Source organism: Salvelinus fontinalis, chromosome 14 (genome assembly GCF_029448725.1).
Source record: "Salvelinus fontinalis isolate EN_2023a chromosome 14, ASM2944872v1, whole genome shotgun sequence".
Taxonomy (NCBI): Eukaryota; Metazoa; Chordata; class Actinopteri; order Salmoniformes; family Salmonidae; genus Salvelinus; species Salvelinus fontinalis.
In genome coordinates, this window is record NC_074678.1 from 41,510,510 (window position 1) to 41,530,647 (window position 20,138).

Below are 20,138 nucleotides of genomic sequence, written 5' to 3' on the forward strand. Positions count from 1 at the left end.
AGCTTCATGGCTACAGAAGTGAGTGCTACGGGTTGGTAGTCATTTAGGCAGGTTACCTAGTGTTCTTGGGCACAGGGACTATGGAGGTCTGCTTGAAACATGTTGGTATTACAGACTTAGACAGGGAGTGTGAAAATGTCAGTGAAGACACTTGCCAGTTGGTCAGCGCATGCTCGCAGTACACGTCCTGGTAATCTTCCCTTTGTAGTCTGTCCCTTTGTAGTCTGTAATGGTTTGCAAGCCCTGCCACATCCAACGAGTGTCGGAGCCAGTGTTGTCAAGGGCTAAAACGAAACTGTGTACTGTTGGGGTTACTCGTGGACCAGGGTTGGGAAACACTGCTATAAATGAATCATTCATAAAAAATATTGCAATTAGACGTCAAGTTTAGTAATTAATACAGGATGTGTTTTTAGCATAATTTGTGTTGATCAATGGTTATTTCACATATCTCGAGAAGATCTCGAGAAGTACGTTTTTTAGTATATTAATATATTCAAGAAATCAATATCATATCAAACAAATACAATTTTATTGGTCACATACACATATTTAGCAGATGTTATTGCGGGTGTAGCGAAATTCTTGTGTAAAGTATCAATAAACATAGAAACAGATTTATGACAAACTGGATTTCCTTCACAATAAGACTACAGATAAAGACTACCTTAATATTAGAAATATACCGATTATATATTTATTCCTTAGTCTACATGTAGTGGGCAAATATGGATGATATCCATTAGATTCCAGTTAGACACTACAACTCTGTATTTCTAGACACCATAGTGAAACTGTGCAGTCAGGCTGAAATGATTACTGACTGTGAAGGAGTAGCCTTCACTGTAAAATGAATGAATGTATTTATTGTGTGTTTATATATCTAGGATCCTAGCTAAATTGTCAATCCATTATCACATGCAAATCCAGTTAATTAATCTTTATTCATCAGCACAACCTTTAACTGGTGGTTTGAACGTTAGAATGAGTGACATGTCCCTTTATTGTCAGCTGACTGCTTGCGGAGCCTTGCTAATATGCTGATTGCACCCACCTGTGGCCTCCTGCCTGAAACGCTTCCGTTTGTTTAAATGGAGGATGGCATTCAGTGTGTGAGGGACTGCAGGCATGTTGTTAATAAAAATAAACGATTTATGATATCACCATCTCTGTCTCATCAACGTGAGGGCATTATTGCACACCGACGGTCAGGTCCAATGGAGAATAAATACAAAATAATGTTATACTAATGCAATTGCTCAGATAAACCAAATTTAACAATTAAAAAAAAACTTTTTTAAACAGAGGGGTAAAAATGATCACTAGTTTTCAAAACTCGCCTTGCGAGGAGAGTGTCACAGGGCCTTTTTCTAAAATGTTTTATGAGATTGGAGAACACATTGGGAGGGATCTCAGACTATTCCTCCATACAGAATCCTTCCAGATACTTGGTATCCTTCGTCTGCCCTCTTCAATTTAAACCAGTCCGGAGACTGAGATGGCCATTGCAAAATGTTGATTTTTGTGGTCAATTAACCATTACTTTGTGGATTTTGATGTGTGCTTGGGGTTATCGTCTTGCTGGAAGATCCACTTGTGGATAAGTTTCAGCATCCTAGAAGAGGCAATCAGGTTTTTGGCTAAAATGTCCTTGTACTAGGTAAAGTTCATGCTGCCGTTGACCTTAACAAGAGCCCCAGAACCAGTGGAAGCAAATTAGCCCAATAACATCAAAGATCCACCACCATATGGAACTGTAGGTGTTTTTTAAATCTTTATATGCATCATTCTGTGGAAGCCTAGAGCTTTATTGTCGTGTCATCTGACCATAGCAAAGGTTCCAAACCAACTGCCAAAGCCATTTAGCAATCTCCATTTGTTAGATGACATGCCAATTGAGCTCTTTGGCCACGCACACCAGTTAATTGACAACAAAAATCAACATTTTGCAATGGCCATCAGTCTCCGGACTTGAACCACATGAAAAACCTGTGGTTTTAATTGAAAAGGGTAGCCCATAAGCGCAGCTGAAGGATATCAAGGATCTGGAAATATTCTGTAGGGAGGAATGGTCCAAGTTCCCTCCCAATGCGTTCTCTAATCTCATAAAACATTTTAGAAAAGGCTCAGTGTCGTTATCATCGCAAGGAGAGGTATTGAAAACAAGTGTGGCAATAATTTTGACCTATCTTTTTGGGAGAAAAAATATTACTTGATAAACAGTCTCTTTCTCTGAGCAATTGTATTAGTATAAAATAGAATTTTCTCATTTTTGAGCATACAATATAGCTCAGTACTTGTATTTATTTTATACAGTATTTTTTGCTCATCTTTATCAAGGGTGGCAATACTTTTCCTGACAGTACATTCCATCTTGGCACGTCATAAAATTGACATTTTTAACCGTAAAAAAACAGCAACAAGCTCTTTGGAACAAGACTACATTCCCAACTACCAGAAATCAAGAAACTATCAACAATCAGATTATATTGTCTGGCAGCAAGGCCCACTAGGTGACTCTTCCATGAAACGTTGATGCTAAATGCAAAAGGGAGCAGAGCAGCGGATTACAGCTGCAACAAGCCCTGAAATAATCAAGAAAAAAAGCAGCAATGCATGTTTGAAAATATAAGTGAATCTTCAGTTTAAAGCAACAGAAAACATTGTGAGCATAGATGATCAAATTCCATACTAAAATGAACCGATTGTAAAGTTCTTCGCCTCTGAATATCTCCAGCCACATTAAGTGCCCTTACCAGAGATAATACCACAATCTCAAACAAATATCAGGACTGGAAATGTAAAATCATTCACATTCTCATACTGCAAACTCATGCACACATCTACCCTGTTTGAGGACACTTATTTTAGCCTTAGTACAGACATCCCATCCATCAACAGCAAGAGTGGGTGGTCTGGCTGTGTGTGCTTAATGTGTGTCAGAGGATGTGCGCTTCAATAAACTGACAGCTTCTGCCTCCTTCTGTCTGTCCAGTATCCACCCTCCCCTTTCAATCCCTATCTGACTTGCAGAGGATCCATATTGTGTCTGTGACCGACGGACGACAACTCTAGTCCCAACAGTTTCCTCTGGCTCCCTCTGCTGGCTCAGTGTGTGAAGTATCCCAACTGGTGCAACTTGTGCAGGAGGTTGTGCATGAGGTCAAAGGTGGTGAAGCTGACCCCCACAGCAATAGGCCCTTTGATCCAGTTCATACTGAGGCCCTTGTAGAGTCCACGCACCACACCCTCCTGCACCACGATCGATTTCATGGTGTTCAGGACGCTGCCGTACTGTTGGCCCGTCACCCCTGCCGTCTGCATGCGTCGGCGAACCACGTCCAGCGGGTAAGAGGCCGACTGGCCGATCAGGCCAGCACACGCGCCAAATGCCAGACGCTCGTAGGAGTACGGCTGGGACCGCCTAGTCCTCTCTGGAGAAATGAATGGGATAAGGAGAGAAAGAGAGAGCAAATTAAGCCCTTAATCAAAAAGCTAATCATTACAATAAAACAGTTCTAAAAGAAAAAGGAGGATGTACCTGCATGTAGTTTCTTGAGGGTCTCATATGTGAAGAAGGTGATTCCTGAGTATGGGATCACTCCCAGGATGGTCGGGCAGAAGCCTCTGTACAGGGTCTTAATGCCCTCCTCCTGTGTAATGCGTACAAACACGTGCATAATGTTGCTGTACCTGTAGGGAAGAAAGATAAGAGTAGGATATTAACCTATATGGATATTAGATAAGGATAAAAACATTACCTATATACCTGTTAAACTTTGAATAAGTGGGCAAAGGGGGAACCACATGCAGGCAGGGCTCGAAAAAAAAATAATCATTGGTAGCAATGGTGCACCCAAATTAAAGTTAGGAGCACCACATAAAATTTAGGAGCACCAGAAAATGAAAAAATAAATGTATTGAGATATATTGGGCCTATATGAAGTCTAGTTACTTTTGAAGCACGTTTTGTGTTTTGTTTTTACTTTTACACAGGGGAGCCCAATTGAGACCAGGGTCTCATTCACAATGGTGCCCGGAGTACAAACATTTTCACAATCAAGAAAATGAACTTTACAAATAAAATTTAAAAAATACAAGGTACAATACTACACTTTCAACAAATAAACCATTACAATAAATCGAAACAACTGCAATCCTCAATGAATTCCTTTAACACCAGAGTCCTAAACTGCCCTAGCGGCAAAAGGGACTCAAGATACAAGGGATTTTGCAGGTTATTCGAACAATGAAGGGCACTAAAACTAATGGAGGATTGACTTAAATTGGTCAAGTGGATTTGGTAGCTCATTCTTTCGCAATTAAGTTAGGTAAGTTTGTGTAGTAGGGCTTTGGAAACAGAAAGGGAGTAATGAATTGATCTCCGGCACCTCCGCTGGGGACGAGCCAACCTTTTGTTACAGGATGCAGTGGTGAGTATCAAAACTGTCACCAGTGATAAAACTAATGGTGCTATGGTAGACAGCATCCAAAGGTTTAAGAGTAGGGGCTGTTGCAATCTGGTAAACAGTGTCACCATAATCAAGAACTGACTGTACAATCTGCTTCCTGCTATTTAGGGAGAGGCAAGATCTATTTATAAAAAATTAAGCCCCCTATAAATCTTAGCTTTTTAACTAGCTCATCTGTATGTTTTTAAACATTGTGACCTGTCCTCCACAATCACCCGACCTCAACCCAATTGAGATGGTTTGGGATGAGTTGGACCACAGAGTGAAGGAAAAGCAGCCAACAAGCCCTTGCTGTCTCTGCCTGGCCGGTTCCCCTCTCTCCACTGGGATTCTCTGCCTCTAACCCTATTACAGGGGCTGAGTCACTGGCTTACTGGTGCTCTTTCATGCCGTCCCTAGGAGGGGTGCGTCACTTGAGTGGTTTGAGTTACTGACGTGATCTTCCTGTCTGGGTTGGCGCCCCCCCTTGGTTTGTGCTGTGGTGGAGATCTTTGTGGGCTATACTCTGCCTTGTCTCAGGATGGTAAGTTGGTGGTTGAAGGTATCCCTCTAGTGGTGTGGGGGCTGTGCTTTGGCAAAGTGGGTGGGGTTATATCCTTTCTGTTTGGCCCTGTCCGGGGGTATCATCGGATGGGGCCACAGTGTCTCCTGACCCCTCCTGTCTCAGCCTCCAGTATTTATGCTGCAGTAGTTTGTGTCGGGGGGCTAGGGTCAGTTGGTTATATCTGGAGTACTTCTCCTGTCTTATCCGGTGTCCTGTGTGAATTTAAGTGTGCTCTCTCTAATTCTCTCCTTCTCTCTCTCTCTCAGAGGACCTGAGCCCTAGGACCATGCGTCAGGACTACCGGCATGATGACTCCTTGCTGTCCCCAGTCCACCTGGCCTTGCTGCTGTTCCAGTTTCAACTGTTCTGCCTGCGGCTATGGAACCCTGCCCTGTCCACCGGACGTGCTACCTGTCCCAGACCTGCTGTTTTCAACTCTCTAGAGACCGCAGGAGCGGTAGAGATACTCTTAATGATCGGCTATGAAAAGCCAACTGACATTTACTCCTGATTATTATTTGACCATGCTGGTCATTTATGAACATTTGAACATCTTGGCCATGTTCTGTTATAATCTCCACCCGGCACAGCCAGAAGAGGACTGGCCACCCCTCATAGCCTGGTTCCTCTCTAGGTTTCTTCCTAGGTTTTGGCCTTTCTAGGGAGTTTTTCCTAGCCGCCGTGCTTCTACACCTGCATTGCTTGCTGTTTGGGGTTTTAGGCTGGGTTTCTGTACAGCACTTCGAGATATTAGCTGATGTACGAAGGGCTATATAAAATTAACTTGATTTGATTTGATTTAAACAAGTGCTCAGCATTTGTGGGAACTCCTTCAAGACTTTTGGAAAAGCATTCCAGGTTAGGTTGGTTGAGAGAATGCCAAGAGTGTGCAACGCTGTCAAAGGCAAAGGGTGGCTACTTCGAGGAATCTAAAATATATGATTTGTTGATTTTTTTTAAACTTTTTTGGTTACTACATGTTATATCATAGTTTGTCTTCTCTATTATTCTACAATGTAGAAAATTCTAAAAATAAATAATAAAAAACCTTGAATGAGTAGGTGTGTCCAAACTTTTGACTGGTACTGTATATACACACACAGTATTTACACTCCGGACTCTGACATTGCTCGTCCTAATATTGCTATATTTCTTATTATTTTACTCTTTAGATGTGTGTATGGTTGTGTATTGTTAGATATTACTGCACTGCTGGAGCTAGGAACACAAGCATTTCACTACAGCCACAATAACATCTGCTAAATATGTGTATGTGAACAATAAAATTAGGTTTGAAGTGAATCAGGCCCTATGTTTTATTTTTATTAGTACATCATAGATGTACATCATAGATGTACATCATCATTAGTACATCATAGATGTACAGTTGAAGTCGGAAGTTTACATACACTTAGGTTGGAGTCATTAAAACTCGTTTTTCAACCACTCCACAAATTTCATGTTAACAAACTATAGTTTTGGCAAGTCAGTTAGGACATCTACTTTGTGCATGACACAACAAATTTTTCAACAATTGTTTACAGACAGATTATTTCACTTATAATTCACTGTATCACAATTCCAGTGGGTCAGAAGTTTACATACACTAAGTAGACTGTGCCTTTAAACAGCTTGGAAAACTCCAGAAAATGATGTCATGGCTTTAGAAGCTTCTGATAGGCTAATTGACATCATGTGAGTCAATTGGAGGTGTACCTGTGGATGTATTTCAAGGCCTACCTTCAAACTCAGTGCCTCTTTGCTTGACATCATGGGGAAATCAAAAGAAATCAGCCAAGACCTCAGAAAAAAATGGTGGATCTCCACAAGTCTGGTTCATCCTTGGGAGCAATTTCCAAACCCCTGAAGGTACCACGTTCATCTGTACAAACAATAGTACGCAAGTATAAACACCATGGGACCACGCAGCCGTCATACCGCTCAGGAAGAAGACGCGTTCTGTCTCCTAGAGATGAACGTACTTTGGTGCGAAAAGTGCAAATCAATCCCAGAACAACAGCAAAGGACCTTCTGAAGATGCTGGAAGAATAAGGTACAAAAGTATCCATATCCACAGTAAAACGAGTCCTATATCGACATAACCTGAAAGGCCGCTCAGCAAGGAAGAAGCCACTGCTCCAAAACCGCCATAAAAAAGCTAGACTATGGTTTTCAACTGCACATGGGGACAAAGATCGTACTTTTTGGAGAAGTGTCCTCTGGTCTGATGAAACACAAATAGAACTGTTTGGCCATAATGACCATCCTTATGTTTGGAGGAAAAAGGGGAAGCTTGCAAGCAGAAGAACACCATCCCAACTGTGAAGCACGGGGTTGTCAGCATCATGTTGTGGGGGTGCTTTGCTGCAGGAGGAACTGGTGCACTTCACAAAATAGATGGCATCGTGAGGAAGGAAAATCATGTGGATATATTGAAGCAACATCTCAAGACATCAGTGAGGAAGTTAAAGCTTGGTCGCAAATGGGTCTTCCAAATGGACAATGACCCCAAGCATACTTCCAAAATTGTGGCAAAATAGCTTAAGGACAACAAAGACATCACAAAGCCCTGACCTCAATCCTATAGAAAATCTGTGGGCAGAACTGAAAAAGTGTGTGTGAGCAAGGAGGCTGACAAACCTGACTCCGTTACACCAGCTCTGTCAGGAGGAATGGGCCAAAATTCACCCAACTTGTTGTGGGAAGCTTGTGGAAGGCTACCTGAAACGTTTGACCCAAGTTAAACAATTTAAAGGCAATGCTACCAAATACTAATTGAGTGTATGTAAACTTCTGACCCACTGGGAATGTGATGAAAGAAAGAAATACTGAAATAAATCATTCTCTCTACTATTATTCTGACATTTCACATTCTTAAAATAAAGTGGTGATCCTAACTGACCTAAAACAGGGCATTTTTACGAGGATTAAAATGTCAGGAATTGTGAAACTGAGTTTAAATGTATTTGGCTAAGGTGTATGTAAACTTCTGACTTCAACTGTACATCATTGACATCAAAGGGTTGAAATAAAAATAAAGTATATTAGTCTGTTAATGCATCATTCTCTACAATCTGTTTTGAGGTCATTAGATTTTCAGAGATGATCCTTTCAAACAGGTGGCCAGCTGAGGCAAAATGCTTATTAAAAGCATCACACATTTCTATTTAGTCTAGATTGGGTGCAGAGGCTGTCAAAACCTGCTGGGGAAATGAGGGGGTGTTTTGTTTCAAAGATTTGACCACTTTCCAGAAATTGGCTAGATTACCACCGCTCTCAGATACACAATTCAAGAAGCATGTTGATTTTGTTATTTTTAACAGGGATAGACATCTATTTCTCAAATGTCTGAAGGACTGCCAATCAGAAGTAGAAACAGTCCATCTGGCCTTAACCCAAGCTAAATTTCTTTCCTGTAATTTTTCAGACAATTCACGAGTAAACCATGGATTGCATCGGTCTTTTAACCTTCGTTTTTTGTAAGGCACATGTTTATCTGCAAGAGAGTTAAACAGGGAAATAAATAAATTGTTTGCCTTTAACTAATATGTAACACCGTTAAACACATTAATTTAAAAGCTAAAATAAATCATATGAATATCTGTAATTGAAATGACAAAGTCACTTGTGGAATAGTAGGTTTCTACATTGTGTATGAATCCCTATTTTCCTATTGAGATTCATTACATTGAAAATTGGACACATTCTCTTAAAAACATAAGGTTTGTATTGACGATCATTGATCTCCTGAAGAATCTATCCATTGTCCTTTCTTTTCTATGGCCCCAAATGTTTGGACAAAGACAGTACAGTATGAAGATAGGCAGAAACTGCTTCTTCAATATAAATCCCAGATCACACTTGTAGGCATGGCGAAGTTGGCTAGCTAAACTCATGGGTAGAAACACGTCATCGGGTCTAACTTTCGTATCGTGCCAAACTGTTCATGTGCAGGCCGTCAAATCAAAGGCACTCCTCAATATAAAGTAATTTCTTGACGAAAATCACTTTCACAAGGTTGGAGTAATAACATGTTTAACTACTTAAGACATTCGCTAGAATCTAGGTTGTGTCTTTAGATTGAGAAAATGAACAACTATGGATTAATTTTTCACTTCTCTCATTGACTTCTCAAACCCCAAACCCTGGCTTAGTCTGCTTGGTCTGTTTCGCAAGTGTTCCCGTAGTTTCACGATGTTGCGCCTTTGGGTTTAGAAACTGTGCGGTTTTGAGTAGTTTTAGAATGGCCCACAAAATGGTTTATGAATGTAAAATGTGGTCAATGCGATTCGCTATAGAAATATAAAAATGTTGAGGCGGTAATATAGGTCAGATCTTGGTTGGGTTAGAAGGAAGCTAGCTGTTTTCGCTGTAGTAATTGTGCAACCATCACGCTAACACATCTGCACTCGTTTGTTTCTTTAAGACACTCGGAAACAACAATTCTGGGAGATTTTGTTCATAGTCACACAGTGCTCCCAAAATAAAACTCCTGGTCGCACAGCAAAATATATTTGGTCGCATTTTTTGTCGCACTTTAGAGCCCTGTGTGCAGGTATGTTTATACATTCAAAGATTGACATTTTTGAGTGTTATTGGAGAGCCCTACATTTGTCTGGGTGTCACTGCCATCCTGGCCCGCACCATGTCCAGGGGGTAGGTGAGCATGGCAGCTGTGGTGCCAGCCAACGACCCTGCCAGGAAACGTGGAAAAGGAGTAAGGGCTCTGAAACAGACAGATCAAATTACATTAGAGTGCAGCTATGGTTTCGACAATGGATATCATTGTATTATTATGATTTTTTTTCACACAAGAGAAAATGGTTTGTTCTGTTCAAGAAAGATCACTGAAGGATTGCCTTGGAGGCTGATGATGACCACCAGAGTTCAGGATCGTGCTACATTAACAAATCAAATCAAATTGTATTAGTCATGCACCGAATACAACAGGTGTAGACCTTACAGTGAAATGCTTACTTACAAGCCCCTAACCAACAATGTAGTTTAAAAATTAAGAAATAAAAGGAACAAGTAATTAAAGAGCAGCAGTAAAATAACAATAGCAAGACTATATACAGGGGGTACCGGTACAGAGTCAATGTGCGGGGGCACTGGTTAGTTGAGGTAATTGAGGTAATATGAACATGTAGGAAGAGTTATTAAAGTGACTATGCATAGACAATAACAGAGTAGCAGCGGCGTAAAAGAGGGTTTGGGGGGGGGGGGGGGGGGGGGCAATGCAAATAGTCTGGGTAGCCATTTTGATTAGATGTTCAAGAGTCTTATGGCTTGGGGGTAGAGGCTGTTTAGAAGCCTCCTGGACCTAGACTTGGCACTCCGGTACCGCTTGCCGTGGAGTAGCAGAAAGAACAGTCTATGACTAGGGTAGCTGGAGTCGCTGGTGTTCCTCTGACACCGCCTGGTATAGAGGTCCTGGATGGCAGGAAGCTTGGCCCCAGTGATGTACTGACCGTTCACACTACCCTCTGGAGTGCTTTGCGGTCTGAACCCAAGCAGTTGCCATACCAGGCAGTGATGCAGCCAGTCAGGATACTCTCGATGGTAAAACTGTAGAACCTTTTGCGGATCTGAGGACCCATGCCAAATCTTTTCAGTCTCCTAAGGGGTAATAGGTTTTGTTGTATCTTTACAATTGTCTTGGTGTGCTTGGACCATGTTAGTTTGTTGGTGATGTGGACACCAAGGAACTTGAAGCTCTCAACCTGCTCCACCACAGCCCCGTCAATGAGAATGGGGGCGTGCTCGATCCTCCTTCTCCTGTAGTCTACAATCATCATCTCCGTTATCTTGATCATGTTGACGGAGAGGTTGTTGTTCTGGCACCACACGGCCAGGTCTCTGACCTCCTCCCTATAGGCTGTCTCGTTGTTGTCGGTGATCAGGCACTGTTGTGTCATCGGCAAACTTAATGATGGTGTTGGAATCGTGCCTGGCAGTGCAGTCATGAGTGAACAGGGAGTACAGGAGGGGACTGAGCACTCACCCCTGAGGGGTCCTTGGTTGAGGATAAGCGTGGCGGATGTGTTGTTACCTTTCCTTACCACCTGGTGGCTGCCCATCAGGAAGTCCAGGATTCAGTTGCAGAGGGAGATGTTTAGTCTCATGGTCCTTAGCTTATTGATGAGCTGTGAGGGCACTATGGTGTTGAACGATGAGCTGCAGTCAATAAATAGCATTCTCACATAGGTCTTTCTTTTGTCCTGGTGGGAAAGGGCAGTGTGGAGTGCAATAGAGATTGCATCACCTGCGGATCTGTTAGGGCAGTGTGCAAAATGGAGTGGGTCTAGGGTTTCTGGGACAATGGTGTTGATGTGACCCATGACCAGCCTTTCAAAGCACTTCATGGCTACAGACGTGAGTGCTACGGGTCGGTAGTCATTTAGGCAGGTTGCCTTAGTGTTCTTGGGCCCAGGGACTATGGTGGTCTACTTGAAACATGTTGCTATTACAGACTCGGACAGGGAGAGGTTGAAAATGTCAGTGAAGACACTTGCCAGTTGATCAGCACATGCCCGCAGTACACGTCCTGATAATTAATCTGGCCCTGCGGCCTTGTAAATGTTGACCTGTTTAAAGGTCTTACTCACATTGGCTGCGGAGAGCGTTATCACACAGTTGTCCAGAACAGCTGGTGCTCTTATGCATGTTTCAGTGTTATTTGCCTCGAAGCAAGCATAGAAGTAGTTTAGCTCGTCTGGTAGGCTCATGTCACTGGGCAGCTCTCGGCTGTGCTTCCCTTTGTAGTCTGTAATGGTTTGCAAGCCCTGCCACATCCAAGGACTGCCATAGCCGGTGTATTACAATTGAATCTCAGTCCTGTATTGACGCTTTACCTGTTTGATGGTTTGTCGGAGGGCATAGCGGGATTTCTTAGAAGTTTCCGGTTTAGAGTCCCAGCTCTAGCCTTTAGCTCAGTGCGGATGTTGCCTATAATCCATGGCTTCTGGTTGGAGTATATACGTACAGTCACTGTGGGGGCGACGTCATCGATGCACTTATTGATGAAGCCAGTGCCAGTCCTCAATGCAATCGGAAGAATCACGGAACATATTCCAGTCTGTAATAGCAAAACAGTCCTGTAGCTTAGCATCGGCTTCATCTGACCACTTTTTTTTGGGACCGAGTCACTGGTGCTTCCTGCTTTAATTTTTGCTTGTAAGCAGGAATCAGGAGGATAGAATTATGGTCAGATTTGCCAAATGGTGTGTGAGGGAGAGCTTTGTACACGTCTCTGTGTGTGGAGTAAAGGTGGTCCAGAGTTTTTTTCCCTCTGGTTGCACATTTAACATGCTGATAGAAATTTGATAAGACGGATTTAAATTTCCCTGCATTAATGTCCCCGGCCAATATCAGCGCTGCCTCTGGATGAGCGTTTTCCTGTTTGCTTATGGCGGAATAGAGCTCATTGAGTGTGGTCTTAGTGCCAGCATCGGTCTCTGGTGATATGTAAACAGCTACGAAAAATACAGATAAACTCCCTAGGTAGATAGTGTGGTCTACAGCTTATCATGAGATACTCCACCTCAGGTGAGCAAAACCTCAAGACCTCCTTAGATATCATGCACCAGCTGTTGTTTACAAATATACATAGTCCGCCGCCCCTTGTACCAGACGCCGCTGTTCTATCCTGCCATACAGCGTATAACCGGACAGCTGTATGTTGATAATGTTGTCGTTCAGCCACGACTCCGTGAATCATAAGATATTTAAGCTTAATGTCCCGTTGGTAGTTGAATCTTCCTCGTAGGTCATCGATTTTATTTTTCAATGATTGCATGTCAGCTAGAAGAATGGAAGGCAGTGGGGGTTTATTCGATTGCCTACAAATTCTCAGAAGGCAGCCCAACCTCCGTCTTCTTTTTCTCTGTCTTCTCGCAAATGACGGGGATTTGGGCCTGTTCCCGGGAAAGCAGTATGTTCTTCACGTCGGGCTCATTAAAGAAAAAAAAAGCTTCTGCCAGTTCGTGGTGAGTAGTCGCTGTTCTGATGTCCAGAAGTTATTTGCGGTCATAAGAGATGGTAGCAGCAACATTGTGTACAAAATAAGTAAAAATATAAGTTACAAACAACGCTAAAAAATGAACAAAAAAACACATTCGGTTAGGAGCACGTAAAACGTGAGCCATCTTCTCCGGCGCCATGATACATATGTGTATTCTCAAATATTTTCACTGAGGGGGACTTTACTCACTTTCCCTGGAAGCCATAGGATTCCCCCAGGATTCTCTTGTACTGGTCGTGGGAGCAGAACTGGATGGCAGCGTAGGGGATGACCCGCACCATGGTGGCAGAGTTGCCCCTCCACAGACTGAGGAAGCCATCTTTCATGTATGTACAGTAGAGGAGTCTGAAGGCTTCCTGGAGGGGGGGGGGGCACACAGCAACACAACACCCTTAACACTAACTCAACAAGACTTTCATGGTCCTGAACCCACTCTCCGAGGGTGTCTCATTGAGAGTGGAATATGCTAAAAAAACATTTCCAAATCACACATGTACGGGTGTGAAATAGGAGAAATATAAGCACCTACCAAATTATTTTTACTATTATTAGGGGTCCAAGCCCTGAAAGGGATGGAACACTATTATAATTGCTAGGATTAACATTACATTTATACATTTTATTCCTATTTTTGGAGAGCTATAGCTCTTAAATGGTAAGACCTACAGACTTGGTGGGAGGTGTAAATTGGGGGCCGAATACATCTGGTTACACGTGGTGTAACCAGTCTCGGCCAAATGGTGGCGCTACAAACAACATTTGACTTTAAAAGGTTTTACATTTTTCGACAGCATCTCCTCAGAGACCACTAAACCGATTTCTCCAAAACTTGGTGTTAAACATCTATAGACCAAGATTTGTAAATGGATTATAAATTAAGTTGATATCTTAAACGTCATGGCCGTTGTGAGCCAATGAAGTTGAGTGAGGTTGGGCCTGACAATTTAAGTCGCTCTTGGAGGGAATGGACTAAGGATGTTAATGGTTAGCCGCCGGAAGAATATATTGACCATGCTTATCAGTCTATAGGTAATTTGCATAATTGTGTGGAATTAAATTGCCGACTTTGTATTTTCGTTAGTCGTCATGTGTCTTGTCACACGCGCACAGCATACACAGCCTAGTTTGAGGAGCGGAATGGCCTATAGTCAACGGTAAGCAGAGTCACCCACCACTTTACAATGTGACCTTGAGGCAGTATAATTGTTTGAAACCTGAACGTTTTACTTTACCTCAAATAATGAGGAATGTCTTACCTTGCTTCAAAGTAGCCTAGCCAAAATTCAACCATAGAAATGTGAAGGCAATTATTATATAAAAGACTTCCTCATGCCATTAACCAGAATTTATCTCCTGTTCTATTGATTTTCATATCAACTTTATTTCATTGTCCAGAAGCACAATCCTAGTTATATTACCAATCCATCCTAGTTGCGGCTATCAGATTCCCCCTCTTTCTACAAGTTGTTAATTGAGATTTTTACCTCTGTTACATATGGAACCGCTGGCATTAGGAGAGCTGTTTAGAACAGTGTTTTCAGCTCCGCTGGCATTAGGTGAGCTGTTTAGAACAGTGTTTTCAGCTCCGCTGGCATTAGGTGAGCTGTTTAGAACAGTGTTTTCAGCTCCGCTGGCATTAGGAGAGCTGTTTAGAACAGTGTTTTCAGCTCCGCTGGCATTAGGTGAGCTGTTTAGAACAGTGTTTTCAGCTCCGCTGGCATTAGGTGAGCTGTTTAGAACAGTGTTTTCAGCTCCGCTGGCATTAGGTGAGCTGTTTAGAACAGTGTTTTCAGCTCCGCTGGCATTAGGTGAGCTGTTTAGAACAGTGTTTTCAGCTCCGCTGGCATTAGGTGAGCTGTTTAGAACAGTGTTTTCAGCTCCGCTGGCATTAGGTGAGCTGTTTAGAATAGTGTTTTCAGCTCCGCTGGCATTAGGTGTGCTGTTTAGAACAGTGTTTTCAGCTCCGCTGGCATTAGGTGAGCTGTTTAGAACAGTGTTTTCAGCTCCGCTGGCATTAGGTGAGCTGTTTAGAACAGTGTTTTCAGCTCCGCTGGCATTAGGTGAGCTGTTTAGAACAGTGTTTTCAGCTCCGCTGGCATTAGGTGAGCTGTTTAGAACAGTGTTTTCAGCTCCGCTGGCATTAGGTTTAAAACTGTTTCCCCACAAATTGCATTTTAGCAAATGATGTTTTATTAGCTGCTTCATTACAGCAGCTGCATGTTCCATAATAGGCTATAGCCTTTTGACTAAGACGATAGGCTTATTGTTGCATGTTTTCATTAATGAAACATTTCTGTTCCTTGTATGCATGCATAGTATTTTTTGTTGGTCACGCAAATTTACTGTTTGGAATTGATTTGACCGTTTGTTGACTGATTAATGAGGATCGGTTAGTCAGCAGGAAAATTGACAGAAATGTACATCCCTAATCAAGACGCAGAACAAGACTAGACTTTCTGAGACACAGACCAAGGACCAGTGTATCGAGACCATGACCAGACCAAGACCAGTTTAAATGGGGAAAAACAAGATCAGTAGAGTAAACTTGAGTAGAGTACAGTACAATACATTAGACTGGTAATGTTTGAGCCAAATATGCGTCTATGTTTGGGCTCTTAGAGGGTTGGACCTCCCTGCTGGCTAAGCATCTCAATAATCTATACTATTTCCTGAAGTGTGCACTGCTCCACTATTCACATGGTGGTTCTCTGTAGATGAGTTGGTTGTGCATGGCTCTTGCAACGCCAAGATAGTGGGTTCAATTCTCAGTATACGCATGACTAAGTTGCCTTGGATAAAAGCAACCTGCTAAATGGCATATATTACATGTTATAAGATTTGTGTAAGTGCAAGAAATGGAGTCAAGACCGGAACCTACAATACATGCATGCTCTTCCATAGTGTTCAACCCTGACTTTTGCCATGAGGTGAGCATGGCTCAGAGGGTTGTAATACATGCCATCCCATGGCGGGCCGGGTTCAAATCTCACCAATGCAGCTTTCAGACAGACATCCCTGGGCAGTGAGGAATTGTTGGTGTTGTGCCTGAACCAAATCTGATTATGTAAAATAAGGCCGTAATATGTGAGAAAGAAAAAAGGGCTAAACGGGAAAAAAGGCTTGGACCCCAGGTAATTGCTGCTTGCAGCTATATTTATTATTATTAACTCAACAAGACACCTTGGGGAGAATCCTAACTTCAAATTGTCACTTAGTCATGCATTGACGTCAATGGGAGACTATGTGAAAATTTGATTTAAGTGGAAGATAGGATTCACCCCTATGGCAGCATGGAGAGAATATGTGACTGTTCAGCATTCTAATATTTAATATACAGAACATTACCTTTGAAATAGCAATGTTTTGAGTCATCCAGCTTCAGACAGACAGATTAAAAAGTAACACACACCCAAGTGACCAAATAACATTCCCATCTAAGAGATAACACCATTAAATCCTGCTCTGCCAGCCTCTGCCAATTGGGAAGACATACAGTACATCAAGTACATCTTTATTAATTTTAATGCGAGTTATATAATAAACTCACCTTAGCAGAGAATCTTTGTGAAGACACTAAAGTAGGAGAAGGAGGAAAATAAGTATTAAGGCAAAGATACAAACAATTAAATTAGTATATATTCACGAAAGGAACCCCTACTTTATATTCTGAGTGCATGTTCATCCAGGGAAATGGCCTTACCTTGGAAGATGATCTTGGTTCTGTCCAGAGGAGCTATGACTGTTTTGGCCACAGCTCCTGCCAATGCTCCACATAGCAGGGAGTCCAACACTGTCCATCTCTGCACACAGAAAGAAACACTCATTGTTCCACTTCACACAGGACACAAAAGACAAATTCACTTTGAAATTATATCAGTCATAAACATACTCCATAACTCACGACTAGCATCACTACTCTGGACGGTTCTGACTTAGAATATGTGGACAACTACAAATACCTAGGTGTCTGGTTAGACTGTAAACTCTCCTTCCAGAATCACATTAAGCATCTCCAATCCAAAATTAAATCTAGAATCAGCTTCCTATTTCGCAACAAAGGCTCCTTCACGCATGCTGCCAAACATACCCTCGTAAAACTGACTATCCTACTGACCCTTGACTTCGGAGATGTCTTTTACAAAATAGCCTCCAACACTCTACTCAGCAAACTGGATGTAGTCTATCACAGTGCCATCCGTTTTGTCACCAAAGCCCCATATACCAACCACCACTGCGACCTGTATGCTCTCGTTGACTGACCCTCGCTTCATATTTGTCGCCAAATCCACTGGCTCCAGGTCATCTATAATCTTTGCTAGGTAAAGCCCCGCCTTATCTCAGTTCACTGGTCACCATAGCAACACCCACCCGTAGCACACGCTCCAGCAGGTATATTTCACTGGTCATCCCCAAAGCCAACACTTCCTTTGGCTGCCTTTCCTTTCAGTTCTCTGCTGCCAATGACTGGAACGAATTGCAAAAATCACTGAAGCTGGAGACTTATTTCTCCCTCTCTAACTTTAAGCATCAGCTGTCAGAGCAGCTTACCGATCACTGTACCTGTACACAGCCAATCTGTAAATAGCACACCCGACTACCACATCCCAATATTGTTATTTATCTTCTTGCTCTTTTGCACCCCAGTATCTCTACTTGCACATCATCATCTGCACATCTATCATTCCAGTATTAATGCTAAATTGTAATTATTTCGCCTCTATGGCCTATTTATTGCCTTACCTCACTACTCTTCTACATTTGCACACACGGTACATATATTTTTTTTCTACTGTGTTATTGACTGTACGTTTGTTTATGTGTAACTCTGTGTTGTTGTTTTGTAGCACTGCTTTGCTTTATCTTGGCCAGGTTGCAGTTGTAAATGTGAACTTGTTCTCAACTGGCCTACCTGGTCAAATAAAGGTGAAATACAATAAATAAACACTACAGCAGTAATGGAGACTATAACATGTCATGATCACTGGCTGCAGATACAGGCTAAAGCAGGGCTCTTCAACCGTGTTCCTGGAGCGCTACCATCCTGTAACCCTAATCTAGCACACCTGGTTCTACTAATTAGAATAGGTTGATAAACTCAGCCAAGTTAGTTACAACTGGGGTTGGAGTGAAAACCTACAGGAGGGTAGCTCTCCAGGAACAGGGTTGGAGACCCCTGGGCTAAAAGTATCACATATAGGTTTCTCATGCTCTTGGAGTACTGCCAGGCTGTAATTTGAACTAGCTTGCAACAGATTTCTAACCCATTCTACAGTAGACTGTAGTAAACCTCTCCTCCATGACTATACACTTCATATGATCTGCAGAGCAGTAATTCGCCATTATGTCATTGTATCGTGTAGGCTACTTTAGTGTACAGCACTCCAGACATAAACAGCTTTACTTGCCTCTAACTGGAGGTGGAGATAATCTCTTAGCTGGTTCAGAATGTGTGTGTGAGGGTGTGGGTTGTAAAAGTTAATTGGACGGTGGACCCAATAAAATCCCTGATAAGGTATGTTTAGGATGCAGAGGGAGATAAGTATTTTGAGGCCACACTGGGAATTTTCAAGCAGTCTGCAGCAATGCGTAGGTTGGAAAGTTTTGACTTGTGCAGCCATTGAGGTAGGAAGATCTCGAGAGAGACTGCTTTTTATGGTGACCGACTTCTGTACTGCTCTTTGTTGCACTCTTGGGCAACTGAAGAATTTGCATTACAGCAACTTTTTTTATTCAGTTAAGAACAAATTCTTATTTACAATGACGGTCTACCCTAATCCGGACGACGCTGGGCCAATTGTGCGCCGCCCTACGGGACTCCCAATCACAGCCGGTTGTGATACAGCCTGGAATCGAACCAGGGTCTGTAGTGACGCCTCTAGCACTGATATGCAGTGCCTTAGACCGATGCGCCACTCGGGAGCCCCAAATTAGTGATGACTAATGTTGCCAGTGCCATTTGATACTACTTAACAATAAATAAAGATAAAACATGCAATCTAGTCTAGTCCACTCTAACCCCATACCCATGTCCCAGGGTCTCCCATTCTACCCAAAGGTTACTTGCTGTTCTGGTAAACATATTTGGCAGCCTCCAGCTGGCTGGTCTTGGCCTGCATGTTCCTGCTATAAACAGCTCTGTGGTATGTAGGCCTGCCTGGCTGCTGTTAGGCTACTGCATCAGGGAAAACCCATGATGTAGGGGCTGAGGGGTGCTCACTTTAGCCTGGCCGGAGGGAGGGAGAGACAACACTGCTGCCTGGGGCTGTGCCATCTGGTGGTCCTGCACTGTATGGGCCATGTGTGCCCTTGACGACGCCCAGTATCTATGACAGTCAGTCAACACCAACACTGCAGGAGATAGAAACATGATGATAAACAACATATAGCTCTGTGTCACCTTCAATAAATACACTGTTAAATGTATCAACTTCCCTATTCGCAAAGTAACAGAAAATAATTAACACCTAGCTACATACTGTTTAATTTCCTCTGTAATAAAACAGTACATCACAATTGGCCATGTAATTCATTCTAGAATATTCCCAACTAAATGTAACATTTTTACTTATTATGAACACAATATATGATGTACTATTATTATGAGACACTCACCAATCCCTGCAAAATAATCTAAATAAATAATGAAACGTTAAGAGTGAAAAAGTAAACATTGCTACACACCACTTTAGCCGCACACCACTTGGGCTAAAAATAAAGAAGTGCAAATGAATGCGCATACGAATTCCTCGCCCTTAATCTTGATTACTGTACGTGTGTTTGTTGCAAATCCGGCCAATCTTGAACAATCTTCAGCAATGTTTCACATTGTGTTCAACTCCTCTGTCGTCTTCCGAGATCCGTCGCCACATTTCTCTGTCTGTTTGATGTCGTTGGGTCAATATCTGTGGTCAACACATCAGTCAACTTGTCCGTCTATCTCAGCGTTTACGATTTTTTCCAAGGTGATTGAAAACGACAGCTGCCACACTGCGACAGGGAAGGTGATGGCCTATTTTTAGGTGTTGTTTTCCTCAAAATTATTGGAGTTTGCTCGCGCACGAGATTATTGTCTTTCAAGGGTTTATCAATTTGAGGGCAC

At 42.4% G+C, this 20,138-nt stretch overlaps 1 protein-coding gene across 1 annotated transcript; it reads right to left on the minus strand.

The window, feature by feature from the left end:
• Positions 1 to 515: 515 nt before the first annotated feature.
• Positions 516 to 20,138, minus strand: LOC129810869 (mitochondrial coenzyme A transporter SLC25A42-like). The gene is made up of 8 exons (XM_055861831.1): positions 19,721 to 20,138; positions 19,257 to 19,387; positions 16,740 to 16,839; positions 16,587 to 16,612; positions 13,229 to 13,395; positions 9,626 to 9,742; positions 3,542 to 3,693; positions 516 to 3,434 (listed from the first exon to the last, which is right to left on the minus strand). The coding sequence occupies exons 2-8, from the start codon at positions 19,335 to 19,337 to the stop codon at positions 3,109 to 3,111; spliced, it is 969 nt and encodes a 322-aa protein (XP_055717806.1). The 5' UTR covers positions 19,338 to 19,387; positions 19,721 to 20,138; the 3' UTR covers positions 516 to 3,108.